The sequence below is a fragment of the Bubalus kerabau genome, chromosome 1 (genome assembly GCF_029407905.1).
Source record: "Bubalus kerabau isolate K-KA32 ecotype Philippines breed swamp buffalo chromosome 1, PCC_UOA_SB_1v2, whole genome shotgun sequence".
NCBI lineage: Eukaryota > Metazoa > Chordata > Mammalia > Artiodactyla > Bovidae > Bubalus > Bubalus kerabau.
In genome coordinates this window covers 220,796,595-220,819,943 of record NC_073624.1, presented here as the reverse complement: position 1 = coordinate 220,819,943, position 23,349 = coordinate 220,796,595, and the positions used below count along the sequence as shown (strand labels likewise).

General features: G+C 41.2%; 3 protein-coding genes across 4 annotated transcripts in view; all 3 read right to left on the bottom strand.

Annotated features, from left to right (window-relative positions):
* The window catches only part of LOC129633768 (protocadherin alpha-C2), a 128,872-nt gene extending 122,484 nt beyond the window's left edge, over positions 1 to 6,388 (bottom strand). For both annotated transcript variants that reach the window (XM_055555707.1, XM_055555714.1), the window contains exon 1: positions 3,827 to 6,388. In XM_055555707.1, coding sequence (XP_055411682.1) covers positions 3,827 to 6,217 — 2,391 coding nt within the window. In that variant the 5' untranslated portion in view covers positions 6,218 to 6,388. The remainder of the gene's footprint in view (positions 1 to 3,826) is intronic.
* Positions 6,389 to 11,511: 5,123 nt separating this feature from the next.
* Positions 11,512 to 14,375, bottom strand: LOC129629944 (protocadherin alpha-10-like). The gene has a single exon (XM_055550203.1). The coding sequence runs from the start codon at positions 14,005 to 14,007 to the stop codon at positions 11,512 to 11,514; it is 2,496 nt and encodes an 831-aa protein (XP_055406178.1). The 5' UTR covers positions 14,008 to 14,375.
* A 2,188-nt stretch (positions 14,376 to 16,563) lies between these two features.
* On the bottom strand, positions 16,564 to 19,833 carry LOC129633762 (protocadherin alpha-10-like). The gene is made up of 2 exons (XM_055555684.1): positions 17,135 to 19,833; positions 16,564 to 16,933 (listed from the first exon to the last, which is right to left on the bottom strand). The coding sequence occupies exons 1-2, from the start codon at positions 19,529 to 19,531 to the stop codon at positions 16,874 to 16,876; spliced, it is 2,457 nt and encodes an 818-aa protein (XP_055411659.1). The 5' UTR covers positions 19,532 to 19,833; the 3' UTR covers positions 16,564 to 16,873.
* Between the last annotated feature and the right edge of the window lie 3,516 nt (positions 19,834 to 23,349).

Sequence of the window (23,349 nt, the reverse complement as noted above, 5' to 3'; positions counted from 1 at the left end):
TAGTTATATAAAATAAGATTCTTTTCAGAAGACCGCAATGGTGACTATGATTCAAGGGAGAATCAAAATATTTCTAATAATTTTATTCAGTAATTCAAGACTAGCTTTAAGGGAAAACAAAACACAGATAAGATCCTACAGCTAGTTGTAAAAAAAAAAAAGTAAGCATATTATTTAGAAGCTCATTTAAATTTAAATCAAAATCTTTAAACCAATAATTTCTCACCTTTCTTTTAACGCATAATAAAGGAAACTGAGAAGTGAAACTTTTAAAGAGCCAGAAAATAATAACCAAGAATGATTCTACAAGTATAAAATAACTTAAATCAACTACCACACTCACTCTGAATTAATGAAGCACATATTTGAATTTTGATGCTATGGGACTATTCAAACTGTCTATCACCATCAAGCTTATTCATTTTATATCTTCCATTTTCAAAAATGTCAATGTACCATAATTCACAAGGAACCTTACTGTAATGTATTCAGGAGACCCAATGCATTCTCACTCACTGTTAGACATAACTAAATGATTAAACAGATATAAAAATCCAAAGTTAGCTCAATACTTAAACAATCAAACTACAAAATAGAGTGAAATAACAATTTTGCATTCTAGAATATAATCCTGAAATTTAAAATAAGTATAAAAGACACTAAATTTGTAGAAATTCATCCACATAACTTGGAATTATCTTAAATGTGTATTGATTACTTATATATTATGCAATAGTAACAATTTTCAAACCTTTAACCTGTACTTAAAACATTCCAATATGTTTTATATTAAATTAAAATGATGTTGAGTCATTCCAAGAAGTTAGTTTGGAAATGGGTAATAATACATGCCCTACCTAACATTCACATTTATTTATATTTACAAACTTTCATAAATGATATGATTAATTACTTTTGAGCCTGAAATATTTTATATTTTAATCTTATTGACTAATTTTGAATAAAGAATGTTTTTAGACAATTAATCTTGAGATACAATGTTTCATAAACAGAGGCCCAAGGATGAGCTTCAGCATGAAGTCCTTGACTATTATGCCAAGTGGGTTGCTGTGTAATTTTAAAGGGAGAATGACTTTCATCAGCTTCTCAAAAGAGGTCAGCAATTCCACCATCCTACATGTGGCTAAGAACCACTGAATTAGTAGGATGACCTAGAGGCAAATTATTTTTGCTAGAATCTTCAGATGTGGTACATGGGCATGTATATACATGGGTATACTACATGGAAAGAAACTTTTACAAATGCCAACAATAAAGCACCTAAGGATAGGAAATTTAAAATGAAAGAAATTGATAAATGTCAATAGGCTTCACTTTGATAGAATTAACTTTTTCTGTCTAGATAAATCCAGAAACTTAGGAAATAATGCCAACTAGCATAGAAGGCAATGGCACCCCACTCCAGTACTCTTGCTTGGAAAATCCATGGATAGAGGAGCCTGGTAGGCTGCAGTCCATGGGGTCGCTAAGAGTCTGACACGACTGAGCAACTTCACTTTCACTTTTTACTTTTATGCATTGTAGAAGGAAATGGCAACACACTCCAGTGTTCTTGCCTGGAGAATCCCAGGGACAGGGAAGCCTGGTGGGCTGCCGTCTATGGGGTCGCACAGAGTCGGACACGACTGAAGTGACTTAGCAGCAGCAGCATATGTTGCAGATGTTATAGGCCTATATGCATGCCTTTAGCAAGTTGAATGACTTGATTGAGGAATGTTAATAACCTTATTTCCCTAGTTACTCTGGCAGCATAAACCTGGGAGCTTTGTTTCAGTACATAGTAGATAAGTCTCTCCCCATTTCAGAGAACAAAATTACAAAATTAAAAATGGACAGAAATTTTAGTTATATTATTTCAATGAAATAAGCACACTAGGACAAAAGACTGCATTCTTTTACCACAAATAATATGAAAACAGGTTTTATCTTATTGTTAGAGTTAAGACTGAGGATTATTTAATGGACAATAGATGTATGATGAAAGCCAAAGAATGCTCAAACTACCACACAATTGCATTTATCTCACACGCTAGTAAAGTAATGCTCAAAATTCTCCAAGCCAGGCTTCAGCAATACGTGAACCATGAACTTCCAGATGTTCAAGCTCGATTTAGAAAAGGCAGAGGAACCAGAGATCAAATTGCCAACATCTGCTGGATTATGGAAAAAGCAAGAGAGTTCCAGAAAAACATCTATTTCTGCTTTATTGACTATGCCAAAATAATATTGTTTATCACAATAAACTGTGGAAAATTCAGAAAGAGATGGGAATACCAGACCACCTGACATGCCTCTTGAGAAACCTATACGCAGGTCAGGAAGCAACAGTTAGAACTGGACATGGAACAACAGACTGGTTCCAAATAAGAAAAGGAGTACGTCAAGGCTGTATATTGTCACCCTGCTTATTTAACTTATATGCAGAGTCAATCATGAGAAACATGGGGCTGGAAGAAGCACAAGCTGGAATCAAGATTGCTGGGAGAAATATCAATAACCTCAGATATGCAGATGACACCACCCTTATGGCAGAAAGTGAAGAGGAACTAAAAATCCTCTTGATAAAGTGAAAGTGGAGAGTGAAAAAGTTGGCTTAAAGCTCAACATTCAGAAAACTAAGATCATGGCATCCGGTCCCATCACTTCATGGGAAAGAGATGGGGAAACAGTGGAAACAGTGTCAGACTTTATATTTGGGGGCTCCAAAATCACTGCAGATGGTGATTGCAGCCATGAAATTAAAAGATGCTTACTCCTTGGAAGGAAAGTTATGACCAACCTAGATAGCATATTAAAAAGCAGAGATATTACTTTGCCAACAAAGTTGCATCTAGTGGAGGCTATGGTTTTTCCAATAGTCATGTATGGATGTGAGAGTTGGACTGTGAAGAAAGCTTAGTGCTGAAGAATTGATGCTTTTGAACTGTGGTGTTGGAGAAGACTCTTGAGAGTCCCTTGGACTGCAAGGAGATCCAACCAGTCCGTTCTAAAGATCAGTCCTGGGTGTTCTTTGGAAGGACCGATGCTAAAGCTGAAACTCCAGTACTTTGGCCATCTCATGTGAAGAGTTGACTCATTGGAAAAGACTCTGATGCTGGGAGGGATTGGAGGCAGGAGGAGAAGGGGAGGACAGAGAATGAGATGGTTGGATGGCATCACCGAATCGATGGACATGAGTTTGGGTGAACTCCAGGAGTTGGTGATGGACAGGGAGGCCTGGCGCGCTGCAATTCATGGGGTCGCAGAGAGTCGGACACAACTGAGCGACTGAACTGAACTGAACTGAATGTTCAAAACCAAAAAAAAAAAGAAAAAGAAAAGAAAATCCTTTCAGAACTAATTAACAGTGTTAAATTTTTGATACAAGCCTGAAGTGACAAGAGTCATTGATCTAATAATGTGAATATCTCAAACCTAAAGCTTGTTTAAAAAAGCAAAGAGGATGACTAAAATTTTAAAAATCCATAGTGATTATCTAAATAATTAGGATTAGAGATGACTAAGTAATTTGGGTAGATGAGTTGAAAGTAAGAAATTATTTCTAACAAAGTGATGATAAAAACGTCATTCTTGAATCTTTTTTTTTTTTAAACATGTTCTAACAAAACAAGAGAAATACGATATTTACTGGCTATAAAGCCTAATACTTTATATGATTAAACTGGATATGTGTATCATTTGGCATTTTGCTAACAAACGTTCTTTAAAAGATACTCGAAGTATAAGACATCCATGAAATAAACTGGATTTTTTTTCAACAATTAACATAAACTTCAAGAAGAGGGAAAGGATTTATAGAACTCACCAGACCAGAATGGTTTGATCCTGCCTCCTGCCTTTCTTCTCCGACTTCTCTATCCAGACCAGGAGATAGGCTGGGGCTGAAGGCCATGAGGTCGGTCTTGGGCGGCCCCTCCCCAGAGCACACCCTCTGCCGCCTCTCCTGCGAGTAAGACCAGCTCCCCACCGCGCTGGAGCACACCAGCCTGGGCTTCACGGGCCCGCACGCGCCCTCGCTGGGCGGCGCCGAGCACCGCAGCGCCGTGTACAGCAGCAGCGTGAGCACCAACAGGCTGGACACCGCGCAGATGGCGATGATCAGGTACACGTTCACATCCACTAACGCCGTCTCTGCGCCAGCTGCACCAGACAACGCCCGCGAAGAGGCCTTGGGCGCCTGGCCGCTGTCCTCCAGCGATAGCACCACGGTGGCCGTGGCCGTCAGCGCCGGCTCGCCGTGGTCCTTCACCAGCACCAGCAAGCGCTGGCGCGGCGCGTCCGCCTCGTCCAGGGCGCGAGTGGTGCTGATCTCGCCAGTGTACAGCCCCACGCGGAACGGGCTGCTCGCGCTACCCGCCGCCGGCTGCAGCTCGTACGACAGCCACGCGTTGTAGCCCGAATCCGCGTCCACCGCGCGCACCTTGGCCACCACGTGGCCCGCGTCCACGGACCTCGACACCACCTGGCTCACCGCGCTGGGTCCTCCGCCCGGCCCAGGCGGCAGCAGCGCAGGCGCGTTGTCGTTCTCGTCCAGCACGAACACCTGCAGCGTCACGTTGCTGCCCAGGGGCGGCACTCCCGCATCGCGCGCGCTCACCTGGAACTGCAGGAGCTCCAGCTCCTCGTGGTCCAGCGGCTGCAGCGCGTACACCTTGCCGCTCTCCGCGTGCACCGACACATAGCTCGACAGCGCGCGCTCGCCCAACCACCGCTCCACCAGCGAGTAGGACACCAGAGCGTTCTCCTGAGCGTCCGCGTCCCGCGCGGAGACCGTGAAGATGTGGCAGCCGGGCGGGTTGTTCTCCTTCACGAACACCGTGTATTCGGGCTGCGCGAACGCGGGCGCGTTGTCGTTCACGTCGGCCACCTCCACGGACATGCTGGCGGTGGCGGACAGCGAAGGCGAGCCCCCGTCCCGCGCTGTCACCACCAACTTATAGACAGACACGTTCTCACGGTCCAGGGTGCCGTCCAGCACTAGTGAATAATAGTTCTTGAACGTGGACACGATCTTGAAGGGGACGTTGGGCGTTAGAAAGCAGATTACCTGTCCATTGGCACCGGAGTCTCGATCAGATACACTGATCAGCGCAATGACAGTGCTTGGCTGAGTGTCCTCTCGTACTGGTAGAGACAGGGAAGTGACAGTGATTTCAGGGGAGTTATCATTGGCATCTAAGATTTCAACCCAGACTGTACAGTGACCTGCCATTGGGGGATTTCCCTTATCTGTGGCCTGTACTTCAATTTCATAAAACTTGTTTTCTTCATAGTCTAAAGTTCCATTGACCTTCACTTCTCCGTTATTTTCATCTAGTGTAAATAAAGGTTTTCCATTGGGCTTAATTGACATTAAGGAGTATGTTACCTCCCCATTGACTCCTTCATCTTGATCTGTGGCATTTAACTGTATCACAAGAGTTTCTTTAGCTGCGTTTTCCATCAATCTCACCTTGTATTCTGATTGTTCAAATTCCGGATCGTTATCATTAATATCCAAGACGCGGATGAAGAGTTGAACAGTGCCAGTGAGCTCGGGTTTCCCTCCATCTGCAGCCGTCAGTAGTAAATTAAATTCCGGAGTTTTCTCTCTGTCTAGAGACTTCTTTAACGTTAGTGACAGTTTTTTAGTCGGCTTACTATTTATTGGTAATTCTAAAGAAAAGTAATCATTTTTACTTAGTCTGTAGGTCAATTGAGCATTCTCTCCTATATCCGCATCAGAAGCTCCCTCTAGAGGAAAACGAGAGTCAGGTTGTTTAGATTCATAAATCAGCAGCTTTTGTTCTCTGAGAGAGAACACGGGCGGGTTGTCGTTAATGTCCTTCACCTCCACCTCCACATGGAACACCTGCAGCGGCCGGTCCACGATCACCTCCAGGTGGATGCTGCACTCCGCGTTCCGTCCGCACAGCTCCTCCCGGTCGATCCGAGAATTCACAAACAAAATGCCATTCTGCAGATTTACCTCCAGAAGGTCCCCGCGGCCTTTGGACGCCACCCGGAACAGGCGGGGCACCAGCTCCTCCAGCTCCAGTCCCAGGTCCTGGGCGATGCGACCCACGAAGGTGCCGTGTTTGGCTTCTTCAGGGACGGAGTAGTGGACCTGGCCGCTCCCTGCCTCCCAAGCTGCGAGGAGCAGAAGCGACAGCAGCAGTCGCCCATTGCCCAATCCACTTCTTTGAGTCGCGGACATCTCATATACTGACTTCCAAAATACGATACTTTACACTTACAGTACCATAGACTCCAGTTCCGGGTTAAATATCTTGCTGAATCTTTGAGAAGTTTCAAAGGATCGTTTAACGGTAGCATCCGGCATGACAGAGTCTTTAAATGGGGAGTTTCTAGCAGCTCAGACTAACCCTTGAATCAACTACTTCCTCCAAGTAAAGAGCGACACCTTGTGCCTGAAATTGTGAGTATTGTACCCTACATCCAACACCACAGAATTTTACTTGAAGAGAAAAAAATAAGTTCATGTGTTTCAAGCTATTTTGTCCCCCAAATCGTATTTCCAAAGTGCTTATTTGCGGAACATTCAGATTTTAAGTCATATTGAAATTGATGGTATATGGAAAATGGCGTTTTTTTCCTTGATTAACGTCAAACCAAAATGTTTGTTCCTATGTTTGATTTAGAGTGCTTTTACTTATCTACACGTATACACGCACCGAGAGAGAGAGAGAGAGAGAGAGAGAGAGAGAGAGAGAGAGAGAGAGAGATCAATTCTATAGGTAGCCTTATGAAAAAAGAGTCACGCATTTCCTCATAAAAATTGTTTTACTTCTAGTCTCCCTTGTTACTTCAGCTGCTAGGAAACTCTAAGACAAATTTGAAGCTTTAATAACAATTCTTTAGTCTTTAGGCCTACATATTGTATTTTTATCTATATGCACTATGTGTACTTGCTTTCTATATATATTTTTCATTAGTTCTAATTCTTTATTGTTATTTACATTTAATTGTGTTCCTGTTACAAGAAACTTTATATCCAGTAAAGAACAACAAGAAAAACAAAAATATAGTTCAAATTTGGTGATTTAAGACATGGAATTCACAAGAGAAAAGTCTATTGATGTAAATAAAATTTATATTTGGCATATATGATTTCTCATGTAAGCTGCATTGCTAACAATATAATAACAGGTTATTAAAATGATTACTTTGTTACTTTATGTAATGATGTCAGTATATGAAAGACTACTTCTTTCATACTGAACTTTTTTACCATTCAATGAGATAAAAATTGCCATGAAAACTTCTGTGCCATATTGGTATTTCCACTCAACAACATTGGCTTTTATATATTTATCAAGATATAGTAATGAAAATAGCTGACCAATTTCTTCTTTTAAAAAATTCTGGGTTTGAGATTGTAAGTTTATCTAAAATAAGGGAAATTATTTTTAAACACTTTGCCTCTAAGTGCCTAATATTGTGCTAAAGAAAATAGAAAATACTCGATTTAACCAAAAGCTAAATGACCTTAGTGTTAATGGAAATTCAATTTCATAAAATATCAACTAGAAAATTGGAACTGATGAATTTTCATTGCCTGAAGTTGTAATTTAGTTACTTGTCCTTTATTGTTTCATATTACTTTGAGATTTGAGGAAGGAAAAAAGGGTACAGTAAAAGCTGAGAGAAGAAAGTGATTCAGGATAAATATCACTCTAGCTTGAGTATTTTGTTGTACAGTTTTGATGGTTCATATCCAATCTAAAAATACTACAGTGAAAAAATTGCTAGTATTTGTACTGTTAACATTTTCTTTTATCTTGAATACACACATATGTTCTATTGCTAATTTCAAATCTTGTTTCATTTATTTCAAATTTGTTCTTTTCCCAACATTATTATTCTGCTAGAACTGTCTTTAAAGTAAATTTAAAATTCCTTCTTAAAAAACTAACAAAACAGACTGATGACCATTTGTGACACTGAATTCTGTTATGCATCTATTAATAGAAAACAACCAGTCAAACAGGCCTATTTTCAAAGTATACCATTAGGCTAGAGAACAGTAGATCTAACATGATATTTGAAGCCTGTCAGATTTGGCGAAGAAAGAAGCAACGGACTTCCAACCACTTCCCTAAGGAAACTTGAGATTGAGATGTTACATGCAATGTGAAGTTTTTAAAGGTAGAGAAATAAATATAAGAAAGTTTATCTGAGAGATTATATTACATGTCTAAATTCAAACCAGATGTTACACAAGTATATTAAGTGACACTGGAAGAATACCAAGTCATAAAAGAGTTGGATATATTGTATGAACCAATGTCACATCTTTTGCATTTTGTCTGTGATACTTCAGATTTCATCATCTCAACTAGCTCCTACAGAATAGATTATTATATCTTTGAACTCATCTTTGGGGATGGGCCTGAGATCTGGTAATAGGCTGGTGCCAAGTGATCGCATCTATATAGTTAACATTGATTTTGTAAGATTGACTGAAAAGACTAAGGAACTTTGACCCTGACCTTTTCAAAATCAATATGGTTAGTCTTAAATTCCAGCTGTATGTCCTGCTAGTCAAGTATGTTCTGCCAGTCCTCATCATCCACTAATATTCCATAATAGATCTAGTACTACTATTTATTGAAAACATAGAACCAAAAATAAATCTTGAAGCCACTCTTGGAAACCAGTAGGTTTTTCAAAATTAATGGATTAGAAGTACCATTCAGCATTGAATCTACAAAACTACAGAACATAAGCAGTGATGTTCACTCTGTGCTATCATGACTCATTGAAATATACAGTTATTTGATCACAGATTATTTGTTCAATTGGCACAGTCTCCAAGGCAACAGTAAGACTGAAGAAGAAAGACAGACCCACACATGTTCAAAGATTTTTATGGGAAATATACACCTTTAAAGCTATTACTGAAGTATACAATTTTGGAAACACTTACTGATCCTTCACTGGTATTTAGGATCCAAGAAATAATCATATTACCACTTATATGTGTCAAAACATAATTATTATTGTATTAGTGTAAAAAGGATAAGTACGTGTGTGTGTGTATGTGTGTGTGTGTATGTGTGTGTGTGTGTATATATATATATATATATATTATATATATATATATATATAAAATTTGGGTTTGGTGTTCTGCAAGACTGTAGCAGAGCACAGTCTTCTGCTTTTCCTTATATAGTAAATGATTTTGCTTATTTATATCACTTCCAAACAAGTGATCAACAGCACTTATCGGACAACCCTTAATTATTAATAATGTAATTCTCCTATCTCAATATGGCATTGAGTAAGACAAATGATAATGATGACCATGAACATTCTGAGAAAAGAATCACTTAGCAACATAAAAAAAAAATCTTAATTCCTACCTCAGTTATGGTATTATTCCCTGGTGGCTCAGAGGTTAAAGAGTCTGCCTCCAATGCAGGAGACCCGGGTTGGATCCCTGGGTCGGGAAGATCCCCTGGAGAAGGAAATGGTAACCCACTCCAGTATTCTTGCCTGGAGAATCCCATGGATGGAGAAGCCTGGTAGGCTACAGTCCACGGGGTCACAAAGAGTCAGACACGACTGAGCGACTTCACTATACTATAATCATGAAGATAATCATGGAGGTTTTTTCCTAAGTAAAACAGGAGAATTAACATGTATACAGCTTGTGCTTGATTTTTCTAGCCAGAGCTATGGTTGGATGGCATCACCAATTCAATGGACATGAGTTTAAGCAGACTCCCGGAGACTGTGAAGGACAGGGAAGCCTGGTGTGCTGCTGTCCATGGGGTTGCACAGAGTCAGACACAACTGCGCAACTGAACATTAGATGAAAGATTTACTCTAAAAAGTTGTACAGTTAATAAAAGAATGGCTCTTTAAGAGATGTGCATTTGAATATCATCTCCATCATATATTAACTGGATGGCAGTGGACAAGACAGACAAGCATCTCACCATCTCTTATCTAATCTTTAGAACTTGGATAGTTGAATCTACTTTACAAGCTGCTATAAGATTTAAATAAAATTATTATTTAAGCCCTTTATACGATATCTTACAAGTAGAAATATCTCAAATAGTGGTGGTTGATTATAGTTAGTGACCAATGTTGTATCCTTGACTCTTGTAGTCTGTAGCTGTGGATGAAGAAGATTCCAGTGCCATAAACCAAGATATGACTTTTCCTTTTCTGAAGATTTCCTAATGTTCATCTTTATGGAAATCATCCTACTTTCTGGGTAGAAAATAGCTATCTCAGAATTTCTATTAACTTTACCCTATCTATAATGTGGTTCTCCACTTACATGTAAGTATATCATATATAATTTATTTCTCCATACCATACAATTAAAGAATCTCTAGTTTGCACAATTGAGCCAAAAAGAACAAAATCAACTTCCACATTATTTGATTCACACCCTTACAGCTCTAATTTCAAGTTTTCTGTGACCTCTTTGGGGAAAACCATTCACATGAATATAGCATTGGAGCAAAAAGAAATTTGTATCAAACGTATCTAAAGTACAGAATATTAAAAAAAATTTAAGTACACAATGTTAAATTTTGAAATGTTGTCAACAGCACCATTGTCAAGTGGAAGTGCCTTTATAGATATTCCATGATTATTAGGCTTAAGTTATTTAAAGCAATGTTATTTTGAAGTCCAAGCCGCTTGGCGAACATGGACAGAAGTATCACAGTTCTGCATATACGAGAAGACATTTTTGAAACTCAAAGCACAAAGGAGTATGAATTTTCCCACAGCCTCATTATAGGTACCATGAATGCAAGAAATAGAAGTATAATAAATGCTCAAATAAATCTTCGAAATAAAAATCAGCAAATGTGGAGGAGAGCAGCAAGCTACTGGGCAATTAGCAAACCCATCATTATATTAGAAAAAAATTTAGTTTGTATATCTCAAGCATTTGAAGACTATGAAGAAAAGGAGTTTAAATCATGAAGGGATTAAAGGCAAAAAACTAAAATCATACCCAAAAGAAAGGCTAAAATTCTACCTACTTTATGAAAGAAGCATGCTATTGATTATAAAGAAATGAAATTATTTCTAAAATTAGGCCACCTTAACAGCCCATGCCTGACAGTAATACACAAATTTATAGAAAGGTAAGAATTCTACCATGTTTAAACTCATATTAATCAAATTATGGAACTATGCTTTATTATGGAAAATTTGAAGGCACAAACATTAGTGGAGGGCACCAAATAATATAGAATAAAAAATGAACAGGAAGAATGAACTTGCTGCAAAATTGAGAAGTAGAATATTTGAGCCTCACCCACATGCTCCATTTCCATCAGTGATACTTTCCTTCTTGGCTGACTTAGCCTTGCTCGTTTACAGGAAGCTGTAACAGTCTACTTCATTAGTGCTATTATTATTTCCAACAACTAAATAATATTCTCAAGTGTGTTTAAGGAGATTGTGGTGAAAAGAAATAAAAATGACTGGACTTCCATTGTGCTTTAGAATAAACCATCACAAGAAAAAGGCAACAAATATTTCAAGCAATGGACTTGTAGTAATTTGTTGGTGAACTACTACGTGATTGACATTAATAGGCATGATACATCCCAGAATTACTGTACTTACATTCTCGCAAAACTCCTGTTGGTCTCCAATATCTCCAGAATTCAAACCTGGGGGAACACTAGGACTGAAGGCGATGAGGTCGGTCTTAGGCGGCCCCTCCCCAGAGCACACCCTCTGTCGCCTCTCCTGCGAGTAAGACCAGCTCCCCACCGCGCTGGAGCACACCAGCCTGGGCTTCACCGGCCCGCACACGCCTTCACTGGGCGGCGCCGAGCACCGCAGCGCCGTGTACAGCAGCAGCGTGAGCACCAACAGGCTGGACACCGCGCAGATGCCGATGATCAGGTACACGTTCACATCCACTAACGCCGTCTCTGCGCCAGCTGCACCAGACAACGCCCGCGAAGAGGCCTTGGGCGCCTGGCCGCTGTCTTCCAGCGACAGCAGCACGGTGGCCGTGGCCGTCAGCGCCGGCTGGCCGTGGTCCTTCACCAGCACCAGCAGGCGCTGGCGCGGCGCGTCCGCCTCGTCCAGGGCGCGCGTCGTGCTGATCTCGCCGGTGTACAACCCCACGCGGAACGGGCTGCGCGAGCCGCCTGCCGCCGGCTGCAGCTCGTACGACAGCCACGCGTTGTAGCCCGAGTCCGCGTCCACCGCGCGCACCTTTGCCACCACGTGGCCCGCGTCCACGGACCTCGACACCACCTGGCTCACCGCGCTGGGTCCTCCGCCCGGCCCGGGCGGCAACAGCGCAGGCGCGTTGTCGTTCTCGTCCAGCACGAACACCTGCAGCGTCACGTTGCTGCCCAAGGGCGGCATGCCCGCGTCTCGCGCGCTCACCTGGAACTGCAGGAGCTCCAGCTCCTCGTGGTCCAGCGGCTGCAGCGCGTACACCTTGCCGCTCTCTGCGTGCACCGACACGTAGCTCGACAGAGCTCTCTCGCCCACCCGCCGCTCCACCAGCGAGTAGTACACCAGTGCGTTCTCCTGAGCGTCCGCATCTCGCGCCGACACGGTGAAGATGTGGCAGCCGGGCGGGTTGTTCTCCTTCACGAACACCGTGTACTCGGGCTGCGCGAACGCGGGCGCGTTGTCGTTCACGTCAGCCACCTCCACGGACACGCTGGCCGTGGCGGACAAGGAAGGCGAGCCCCCGTCCTTCGCGATCAGTGTTAGAGCATATTCTGACACTTTCTCTCTGTCCAGGGAACTGTCCAGCACTAGCGAATAGTAATTCTTGAAGGTGGACACCAGTTTGAAGGGGACATGGGGTGTTAGTGAGCAAGTCACCTGGGCATTGCTACCTACGTCACGGTCGGTTACAGTGATTAGAGTGGTGACGGTCCCTAGTGGAGCATCCTCTGGAATAGAAAGCAGTAGTGACGTCACTAGTAACTCCGGAGCATTATCATTGATGTCCAAGACTTCTATCAAGACTGTGCAGTGACCAAACATTGGAGGATTTCCCTTGTCAACTGCTTCTATTTGAAGTTTCCATAATTTAGTTTCTTCGAAATCTATTTTTCCATTTACTCTTATTTCTCCGCTGTTTGAATCTATGCGAAAAGAGGCTTCTGTATTAGAGGAAACATCAGTTACAAAGGAATAAAGAATGTGGCCGTTTGAACCCTCGTCCAAATCGGAGGCGTTAAGTCTAATAATCAGTGTGCCATTTCTTGCATTTTCCAGTAATTTTATACGATGAACTGCTTTGTCAAAAACTGGGGCGTTGTCATTTGCATCCAGCACTGTGATGTTTATCTTTACAGTGCCTGTCAGTTCAGGTTTGCCCCCATCCGTTGCTTTGAGCACCAAGAGAACCTCTGAAGCGACTTCTCTGTCTAAACGTTTTTTTAGTACTAGTTCGAGCGATTTTTCCTGCTCATCGTTGCTCGGTACTTCCAGAGAGAAATACTCGCTGGGGGTCAGTCTGTAAGTCAACAGAGCGTTCTCCCCGATATCTGCGTCGGAGGCGCCCTCTAGTGAAAAGTGAGACTCAAGAGCCCTAGCTTCGGAAATAAAGAGATTTCTGTGTGTCGCTGGGAACACAGGCGGGTTGTCGTTAATGTCCTTCACCTCCACCTCCACATGGAACACCTGCAGCGGCCGGTCCACGATCACCTCCAGGTGGATGCTGCACCCCGCGCTCCGCCCGCACAGCTCCTCCCGGTCGATCCGAGAATTCACAAACAAAATGCCATTCTGCAGATTTACCTCCAGAAGGTCCCCGCGGCCTTTGGATGCCACCCGGAACAGGCGGGGAACCAGTTCCGCCAGCTCCAGCCCGAGGTCCTGGGCGATGCGGCCCACGAAGGTGCCGTGTTTGGCCTCCTCAGGGACTGAGTAGTGGACATGATTGCTCCCAGTTTCCCAGGCTGCGAGAAGCAGAAGTGAGAGCAGGAGGCGCCGGGCTCGCCGGCCACCAGATCCTGAAGCTAACATCGCTCCTGGTTAGTAAATAACATTTTCTGAGTAGAAATATGTAGTCCTTTAGAGATCTTTCTTTTGAGTCTTAGTCCTGATATCCCAACTAATCTTAACAATATGGGTGTGTGTATAGTCTTTAAAGCACCGGAACAGTGACGGGTCTTTCTGTTCCGGGAATAATCTACTTTTTTCCGTTAAAACAATCCTCTCCTTGGAGAACAACGACACCCTGTGGGTCAAAGTGGAAGTGCGTTTGGCGTTCATACCATTTCTTTCACTTACTTGGCTTCTTCCTTGATTCCTTCATATTAGTCTGTTTTTGTCAGCTTTTAATTCTTTCATTCCTTGTGTGTAACCACTAACTCTTTAAAGGTGGTTTGGATTTAGAAATTAGAATTCCAAGAAGAGTTCTATTTTTTATATAGACATCTAAGAGAACATACTACTGCACTATTATGTATATGAACGTGAAAAAAAATCCGTGTTTGTGAGTTACTAGTGATACGGTTTTTTAAAGACTTTCAGAACTTGATAATTTTGAATGTCCTCTTACTAAGTTGATTTAATTGCTAACACTATAATTTTCTACTGCTTAAACTTTATACTGTGTTAAATTACTCTAAACATTTAGTCCAGTTGTGTACAAGATAACTCAAAATGCCAACTGTCTGCTACCTTCTCAACATGATGATGTTTGGAATCAATGCTAATATGCAACTTCTTCTAAGTTGTCCAAAAACTTATTTGCTCTGATGTTAATGAATTCACCAAATACTGACTCCTGGAAATATGAAACATGCTATCTTTGTCTCATTTAAAAGTTTTTTTTAATTACTAAATCTGCCCAGGGTGAATGTCGACATTTCCATCCTGAAGGACAACTTAAATTTGTGTTATATCCACTGTTATCTGTAAAAATAATCTTTCTAATCTCCCCTAAAACCATACTGATCAGAAATCCAAATTGTATTTGTCACTTTGTTCATACCCATTTTATTCCAAAGTTGGCTTAAGGAGAATAGGGTGTAAGGAGCATTCTAAATATCATGTAATAAGTCAATTTTGTTTTCCTCTTTTATCTCAAATTTTTAAAAAACAATTAAATTTGCATAACAATTATTCATCGATTGCAATAAAGCTTAGCAGTGTTGTTTTAGAAAAAAATGTTTTAATCATTCTCAAGATTGATAAGGAGCCAACTATCCAATATTTGAAATCTTTCCAGGAAGAGGACAGTCATTTGGAAAATCCCATTTCTCTCCTTAAAAAAATTATAAGTGGTTATCCAAAGAAATCTCACATTTCATGTAAAAGTGAGCTACAATATTTATTCTGAACACTATAAAATAGTGAGTCAATAATTATAAATCTATGCCAAAGATTTTTCATTCTAATTACTTCTCTTTTATTAATTGTGGAAACCATAAATTCAAGACCAACATATTTACCTAGAAGACAGCAGGAAAATTTTAGCATATAGGTGTGACTAAATTCAGAAAGAGATATGACAAGGAAACAAACCTCTGCATGTTTGCGGATATAAAGACTCCAGTTCCTATGGGAATGACTCCATGCTGAAGATCTGTTCCACTTTTGGCTTAAAGAGTTGCTTCATTGATTAAGAACATATGAAAGATAGCTTTTAAAGCTCCCATATACCAAGGTTATCATATAGCTAAATTACTACAGTATATTAATAAACCTGTGGGTTCTTCACTCATCTTGAAACAGGCTATCACAAATGCTAAGCCATTGAGAGCCAGGAATACTAATAATTTGCCTCATTTTAATGCCATCTAATACAGAGCATGTTAAACAGAGTTATAAAAATAAGATGTTATAGTTTCAAAACAAATGGACTAACTCCTTTTTTGGCAAGAATGTCAAAAGCAATCCTTGGGGATTTCCCTAGTGGTACAAAGGTTAGGATTCAGTGCTCCCTCTGCAGCAGGCCCTGGTTCCATCCCTCCTGGAGAAATTAAGATCCCTCCCTCAAGCTGGGTGGCTCCCAGAGGGAGGGGATGAGAGTAATCCTTGACTCAGGAAATTTATATGACTTCATTCTAAAATGTCAGTCCTTCTGAATTGAATGAAAGAAACTGTCCACAAAGTTGTTAAAAATATTTATGTTGGGCTTTCCTGGTGGTTCAGTGGTAAGGAATCTGCCTGCTAATATAGAAGATATGGGTTCCATCCCTGGCCTAGGAAGATTCCACATGCTGCCAAGCAACAAAGCCCATGCACCACAACTACTGAGCCTGTGCTCCAGAGCCCTGAAGTGGCAATTACTACTGAAGCCCATGAGCCCAAAAGCCTGTGCTTTGCAAAGGTAAGTCACTGCAATAAGAAACCCATGCACAGCAATTAGAGGGAAAGCCCTAATCACCTCAACTAGAGAAAAGTCTACACAACAACAAAGACTCAGTACAACCAAATATTTAAAAAAATAAAAAATACATTTATCTTAATAACAGAGCCACTGGAAGATATTGTCACATAAAAATTTAAAATCAGTAAAAAAATAAAAATGAAAAATATTTTGAGTCCAAAACACTTAATTCCATTTATTAGGACATATTTATGAACTATCTCCCAGTCTACATACTCCAAGGTGTAAACATTGAAGTTCAAGTATGTATTAAAAGTTATGTTGCACTACACATATTCTTTATTTAAGGAACAAAACCCACATTTTTATCACAGAGGGAATTAATCATAGCAGTCTTTTTGTTAATGCAATAGAGTTATTTCAAATTTTAGATTTAATAATAAAGTACTTTTCTTACAAATATTTGTAACATTAAAATATACTGGTTTTGGGAAAAAAACATTAAAACCTGCAACATACACCAAATATTTGTACTGGAAAATATAAATGAATTTAGTATACATGGCATTTACTAAAAATTGAAGTATCAATCAAAAGGTGATGCAGAGGGCACTGTAAAGAAAATATAAAGTGAATTTTTAGAAAAAAACCAATATTATAAAACATTACAAGAAATCTTTGAGATATTTTATAGAAATATATGTTCTTTAGACAAAAGATAAAGATACTCCAAGAAATATATTTGAGGCGGGGAAACGGGGTAAAATAAAATATTCACGCAGCAAAGCATGAAAATAAAAAGCAATAACCCACCTTGATAGAGTGGTCGCCTCCAATAGACTGTTCTTCCACTTCCACCTCTGGTTTCGGACACTGCGGAAGACTGGGACTGAAGGCGATGAGGTCGGTCTTGGGCGGCCCCTCCCCAGAGCACACCTTCTGCCGCTTCTGCTGACAGTAAGACCAGCTCCCCACCGCGCTGGAGCACACCAGCCTGGGCTTCACCGGCCCGCACGCGCCCTCACTGGGCGGCGCCGAGCACCGCAGCGCCGTGTACAGCAGCAGCGTGAGCACCAACAGGCTGGACACCGCGCAGATGGCGATGATCAGGTACACGTTCACATCCACTAACGCCGTCTCTGCGCCAGCTGCACTAGACAACGCCCGCGAAGAGGCCTTGGGCGCCTGGCCGCTGTCCTCCAGCGACAGCAGCACGGTGGCCGTGGCCGTCAGCGCCGGCTCGCCGTGGTCCTTCACCAGCACCAGCAGGTGCTGGCGCGGCGCGTCCGCCTCGTCCAGGGCGCGCGTGGTGCTGATCTCGCCGGTGTACAGCCCCACGCGGAACGGGCTGCGTGCGCCACCCCCCACCGGCTGCAGCTCGTACGACAGCCACGCGTTGTAGCCCGAATCCACGTCCATCGCGCGCACCTTCGCCACCACGTGGCCCGCGCCCACGGACCTGGATACCACTTGGCTCACCGCGCTGGGTCCTCCACCTGGCCCGGGTGGCAGCAGCGCTGGCGCGTTGTCGTTCTCGTCCAGCACGAACACCTGCAGCGTCACGTTGCTGCCCAGGGGCGGCACGCCCGCATCGCGCGCGCTCACCTGGAACTGCAGCAGCTCCAGCTCCTCGTGGTCCAGCGGCTGCAGCGCGTACACCTTGCCGCTCTCTGCGTGCACCGACACGTAGCTCGACAACGCGCGCTCTCCCACCCGTCGCTCCACCAGCGAGTAGTACACCAGCGCGTTCTCCTGAGCGTCCGCGTCTCGCGCCGACACGGTGAAGATGTGGCAGCCGGGCGGGTTGTTCTCCTTTATGAACACTGTGTACTCGGGCTGCGCGAAGGTGGGCGCATTGTCGTTCATGTCGGCCACCTCCACGGACACACTGGCCGTGGCCGACAATGAAGGCGAGCCCCCATCTCTCGCAGTCACCACCACCTCATAGTTCGCCACACTCTCGTGATCCAAGACGCTGTCCAACACGAGTGAATAGTAATTCTTGAAGGTGGACACTAGTTTGAAGGGGCTTTCAGGTGTTAGTGAGCAGGTCACCTGCCCGTTGGCGCCGGAGTCACGGTCGGACACGCTGATCAGGGATATGACAGTACCTACCTGAGCATCCTCTCGCACCGGGAGAGCCAAAGAAGTGAAAACCACCTCAGGTGAATTATCATTTTCATCCAGGATTTCCACTAGGATGGTGCAGTGACCAACCATGGGTAAGTTTCCTTTATCTGTAACATCTACATGAATTTCGTAAGTGTTACTATCTTCGAAGTCAATGGCATCATTGATTCTTACTTCTCCCGTTCTTTCATTAATTAAAAATTTCCTTCTTATGGTGGGTGGAACCAAAGAGCTAAATGAATATATTACTTCCTTGTTTATCCCTTCATCCGCATCAGAAGCATTTAGCCAAATGACTAATGTTTGGTTCGCTGAATTTTCATACATCTTAACTTCGTACACGGTTTGGTCAAATACAGGTGCATTGTCATTAGCATCTAACACCAGGATCTGCAGAGTAACAGATCCGGTAAGTTCAGGTTTGCCTCCATCAGTTGCCGTTAATAACAACCGAAGCTGAGGGTTTTCTTCACGATCCAGCAGTTTGCTTAAAACAAGCACTGGTAATTTGCCTTTGTCCTTTTTGTTTATAATATCAAGAGTGAAAAACTCATTTGAACTGAGTCCGTAAGTAAGCATTGCGTTCTCTCCAATATCCGCATCAGATGCGCCTTCTAGAGGAAATCGAGAGTCAAGCGGTTGAGATTCCAGAATTGAGAGCTTTTGTTCTGAGGTGGAGAAAACCGGCCGGTTGTCGTTAATGTCCTTCACCTCCACCTCCACATGGAATACCTGGAGCGGCCGTTCCACGATCACCTCCAGGTGGATGCTGCACTCCGCTTTCCGCCCGCACAGCTCCTCCCGGTCGATCCGAGAATTCACAAACAAAATGCCATTCTGCAGATTTACCTCCAGAAGGTCCCCGCGGCCTTTGGATGCAATCTGGAAAAGGCGGGGCACGAGCTCCGCCAGCTCCAGCCCCAGGTCCTGAGCGATGCGACCCACGAAAGTGCCGTGTTTAGCCTCCTCCAGGACCGAGTAGTGGACCTGGCCGCTCCCAGCGTCCCAGGCTGCAACAAACAGAAAGGAGAGAAGCAGGCGCCGGGTGCTCAGACCGCTGGGTCTGTAGACCAACATCATACCCTTCTTCTGTTTTACAAATCAATAACTGGGTCATCTAGAACACACCCACACGCTCCGAATTTTCCTATTCCATATCTTACATTCAATTTTATCGAAATGGCTGAGATCTCTGAAATGTAGCTCCTTCCTCGTCCTTGAGAAACAGGATTGAGTCTGTTATGAAAAGCCATTTTTGTGGAAGACAGCGACATCCGGTGGCTTAATGTGTAAGTACAATTCCATGAGTTTAACAACTCATTCGTATCTTTTCATTCTATTTTCACAAATTCGTATCTTTATGAACTTTCAAAGACACATTATGTTTCTTTTGTGTATAATAATAATCAGCGACATCCGGTGGCTTAATGTGTAAGTACAATTCCATGAGTTTAACAACTCATTCGTATCTTTTCATTCTATCTTCACAAATTCGTATCTTTATGAACTTTCAAAGACACATTATGTTTCTTTTGTATATAATAATAATCATTGTCCATATGCAGTGCAGCATTTTCTTTAATGGAAAAGCACCCAGAAGTAATTCCTTCCAACCATGATTGTCATTAGTTAAATTTGAAGACAACTTTAGTATTTGTATAATACTGAGTGTACTAGCATTTTGTTGGATAACGAATTTAACTCTCTTCAACTTCTAACACAATTCACTCTCTTCATCATTATTTTTATATTAAATAAACCTTATTCAGACATTAATTTCAACCATCAATTCTCTGTGAGGTATTTGCAACTTCTAAATGCCAATCATCACTAGAATGCAGAGAGAAGGTCACAGGCTTCAACATCAGAAATTCCTCTCTCCTTATTCCTAGTCTTCAACTTACTAGCTGTGTGACTTAAGGAAAATAATCTAACCTCTCCATCTCAGTTTCCACTTTGATAACATTCATAGAAGATTAATAATAATATGGTGGTTGCATGAATTATGATATATTAAGTGCCTAGGATAGTACTTTAAGGCGAGTGAATGTTTCATAAATGGCTGTTACTCTCAGCTCACTGCAGCCACATTGTATTCATAATGCTCAAGACCAAAATTGGCTCTTTGGGAAAAACTGTTACCTATAGAATGGTGTCACCCTATAAAGCCTTTACTTTTGCTACTGCACAGGCTGAGCAGTGTTCCTATCTTTAAGGAACAGAAAAATGCTTATATTGAGAAATTAGTTATAGAGGGGGAAGTTTCAGTTTTTTATACACATCTTACATGAGCAAAAAATCTTAATTATGATTTAAAATAAAATAATTTTATACTTTGATTTCTACTTTCAGAGACAACTAATTTCATCTTTGTCATATTTATGTTTTTTCAAACACCCCAAATATAGAGTTTTGGCATTATCTAATAATTTTGTGTTTCAATAGTTTTTCATCACCTGTGGTAAAAATATTTTATCTCAAAATTCTTGGAATCAAATATTCAGTAACTGAAATTCTCAATTAATACATCTACACTAATGATAAAACCTGAAGTTTCTCCTTTTCCAAAAAGGAAAACTTAGGAGTTTTGTCTGATCCAAAGGATAATTTCTTTATGGTTTTTATTTTTAAAAGAAATCAATAATTTTGAACTCTTACAGTTATTAAGAGCTGGAAAATAGAATATTTATGAATATGAAAATTTATAGGAATGTGGGTCAGTTAATTCACTGATGTATGTATGCTGCTAAATTCTGATTTTATGGTCCTATACTCCTCTAGAATGATTCTAGTGTCAAAGTCTATTCAAATCCTGATTTTAAGAGTTACTTTTCTTATAAAACATAATAAAAATTTAAATGAGTTCATCTATCCATACATAATAGCAATGTTCAGTGTGAGCTGTCAATACTATCTAGAGTCTAAAAATAAGTTAATCATTGATTAATCATCTCAACACCAGATAATGATATAAGGTAAATTCTGTTGCTGTTAATGAGCATTTTTGAACCAATTAATAGCATAAATGTCCCAATATAAATCTCCAATAATGAATAAAAAGTAGTGGTCCGACTCTTAGTGACCCCATGGACTGCAGCCTACCAAGCTCCTCCATCCATGGGATTTTCCAGGCAAGAGTACTGGAGTGGGGTGCCATTGCCTTCTCTGGTAGTTAAGCTACATCTTGTCAAATAATAAGAACTTAGTTTCCCAAGCAATTCATTAGAGCTATTGCATCTAAAACTTCAGTTGGATAAGAGTTAACTGGAATGTTTGTTAAAATACAAATTTTACTGGTAATTTCAGAAATTTGAGATGATGTCTGGGAACCAGAATGTTCAGTTTTGAGGATAGACTGAACACAGACCCCAGTCTGCCTGGATACCCTCTATGTCTGTCTGCATTCTTGTATAAATCTATATAGTACCCCTTTCACTCTCAAAAGTGTCTAAATGTCATAACTTCAGTTAGCCCTATCTTGACACTACAATTCAGGGACTGGCATAGGGGAGCTTCATTGTTGGTCTCATGATTCTGGCTTAAAGTAAAGAATGTTATCTACAGATAAACAGAGGGGTAGTTACTAGGCAGGTGAAACACTGAAGTGTCTTCCAAGCTCTCACCTCTCTGTTTTGGACTTTCCCCCTGTTTTGGAACTTCCCAGTTCCCTGAATTATACTGTGCTCATGCTTCCTATGGAGAAGGAAATGGCAACCCACTCCAGTGTTCTTGCCTGGAGAATCCCAGGGACAGGGGAGCCTGGTAGGCTGCTGTCTATGGGGTCGCACAGAGTCGGACATGACTGAAGCGACTTAGCAGCAGCAGCAGCAGCATGCTTCCTGATGACCCGAAAAATCAATTACTAAGATGTTTACTGATTTGAAAATTTGCACACAATGATAACCCATGTTCTGGGAGGGAATAAAGATTAGTATAAGGGACTAAATTACTAATTATATTGATACAATTAAAAATGATAAAGAATAAAATATATAATTATAGAAGATGTAATAAGTACTTAATGAATAACACTAGGTCTAAGATACTAGAAGAGTGGTGGGAATTTGGGGGGGAAGGAAATGACATTTCTAGTATCCCTCAATCCATATAACATAATCAAATACCTGGACCCACATACAGGTGGCATATGGAAAAAGTGCACAGACAGAAATAATTGAAAGTATGAGTCTGGATTTAAAGTGAGTTATGCCAATAGACATAGGTTTTATGACGAGTTCTGAAAATACTCAAGTTTTGAAATAAATAGAATGGAAAAAAAGTAGATTGCTTTGTAGCATATACCAAATGTGTTCTTTGGAAAGAAGAAAAGCACTGAAGTGTTTTATTTTAAAAGATTTTACTAGCACATTTATGGTTATATGGTGGCTCTACTCTCAAAGCCATTCTGATTTTCCTCTGCTGAATTTTTAATTAAGAAATACCTTGTAAAACACCTGACACAATAAAGAATAAAATCCCTGACTAGACATACAAGGTGCATTACACAACTACAATGCAAGAATAAAGGAAATTTTTAAAATATAAATTAGAAAAGAAAATGAATGTTCAGACTAACCATAGAGTGCGGAGAACCACCAATTTGAAACTCACAAGCTACAATCCAAGAAATGTAATTTTAACATGTAATAAATTTAAAGGTGCACAACCTCATCTACAGATTTCTATCTTTTGGACTATTGAAAGAAAAAAAAAATCCTCTTCTAAACTGCTTAAGTTCCATACAGTTAATTTTAAGAGAATTCAAAGTGCAGAATGTAGATATAGTTTTAATGCTTGAGCATTATTATATCACTAACATAAAAAATTTAAAAGCAGAAAGTCTTCTTGAGGAAAGAGAGTACCTTTCAGGAAGTATTTTCAATATCAGATAAAACATG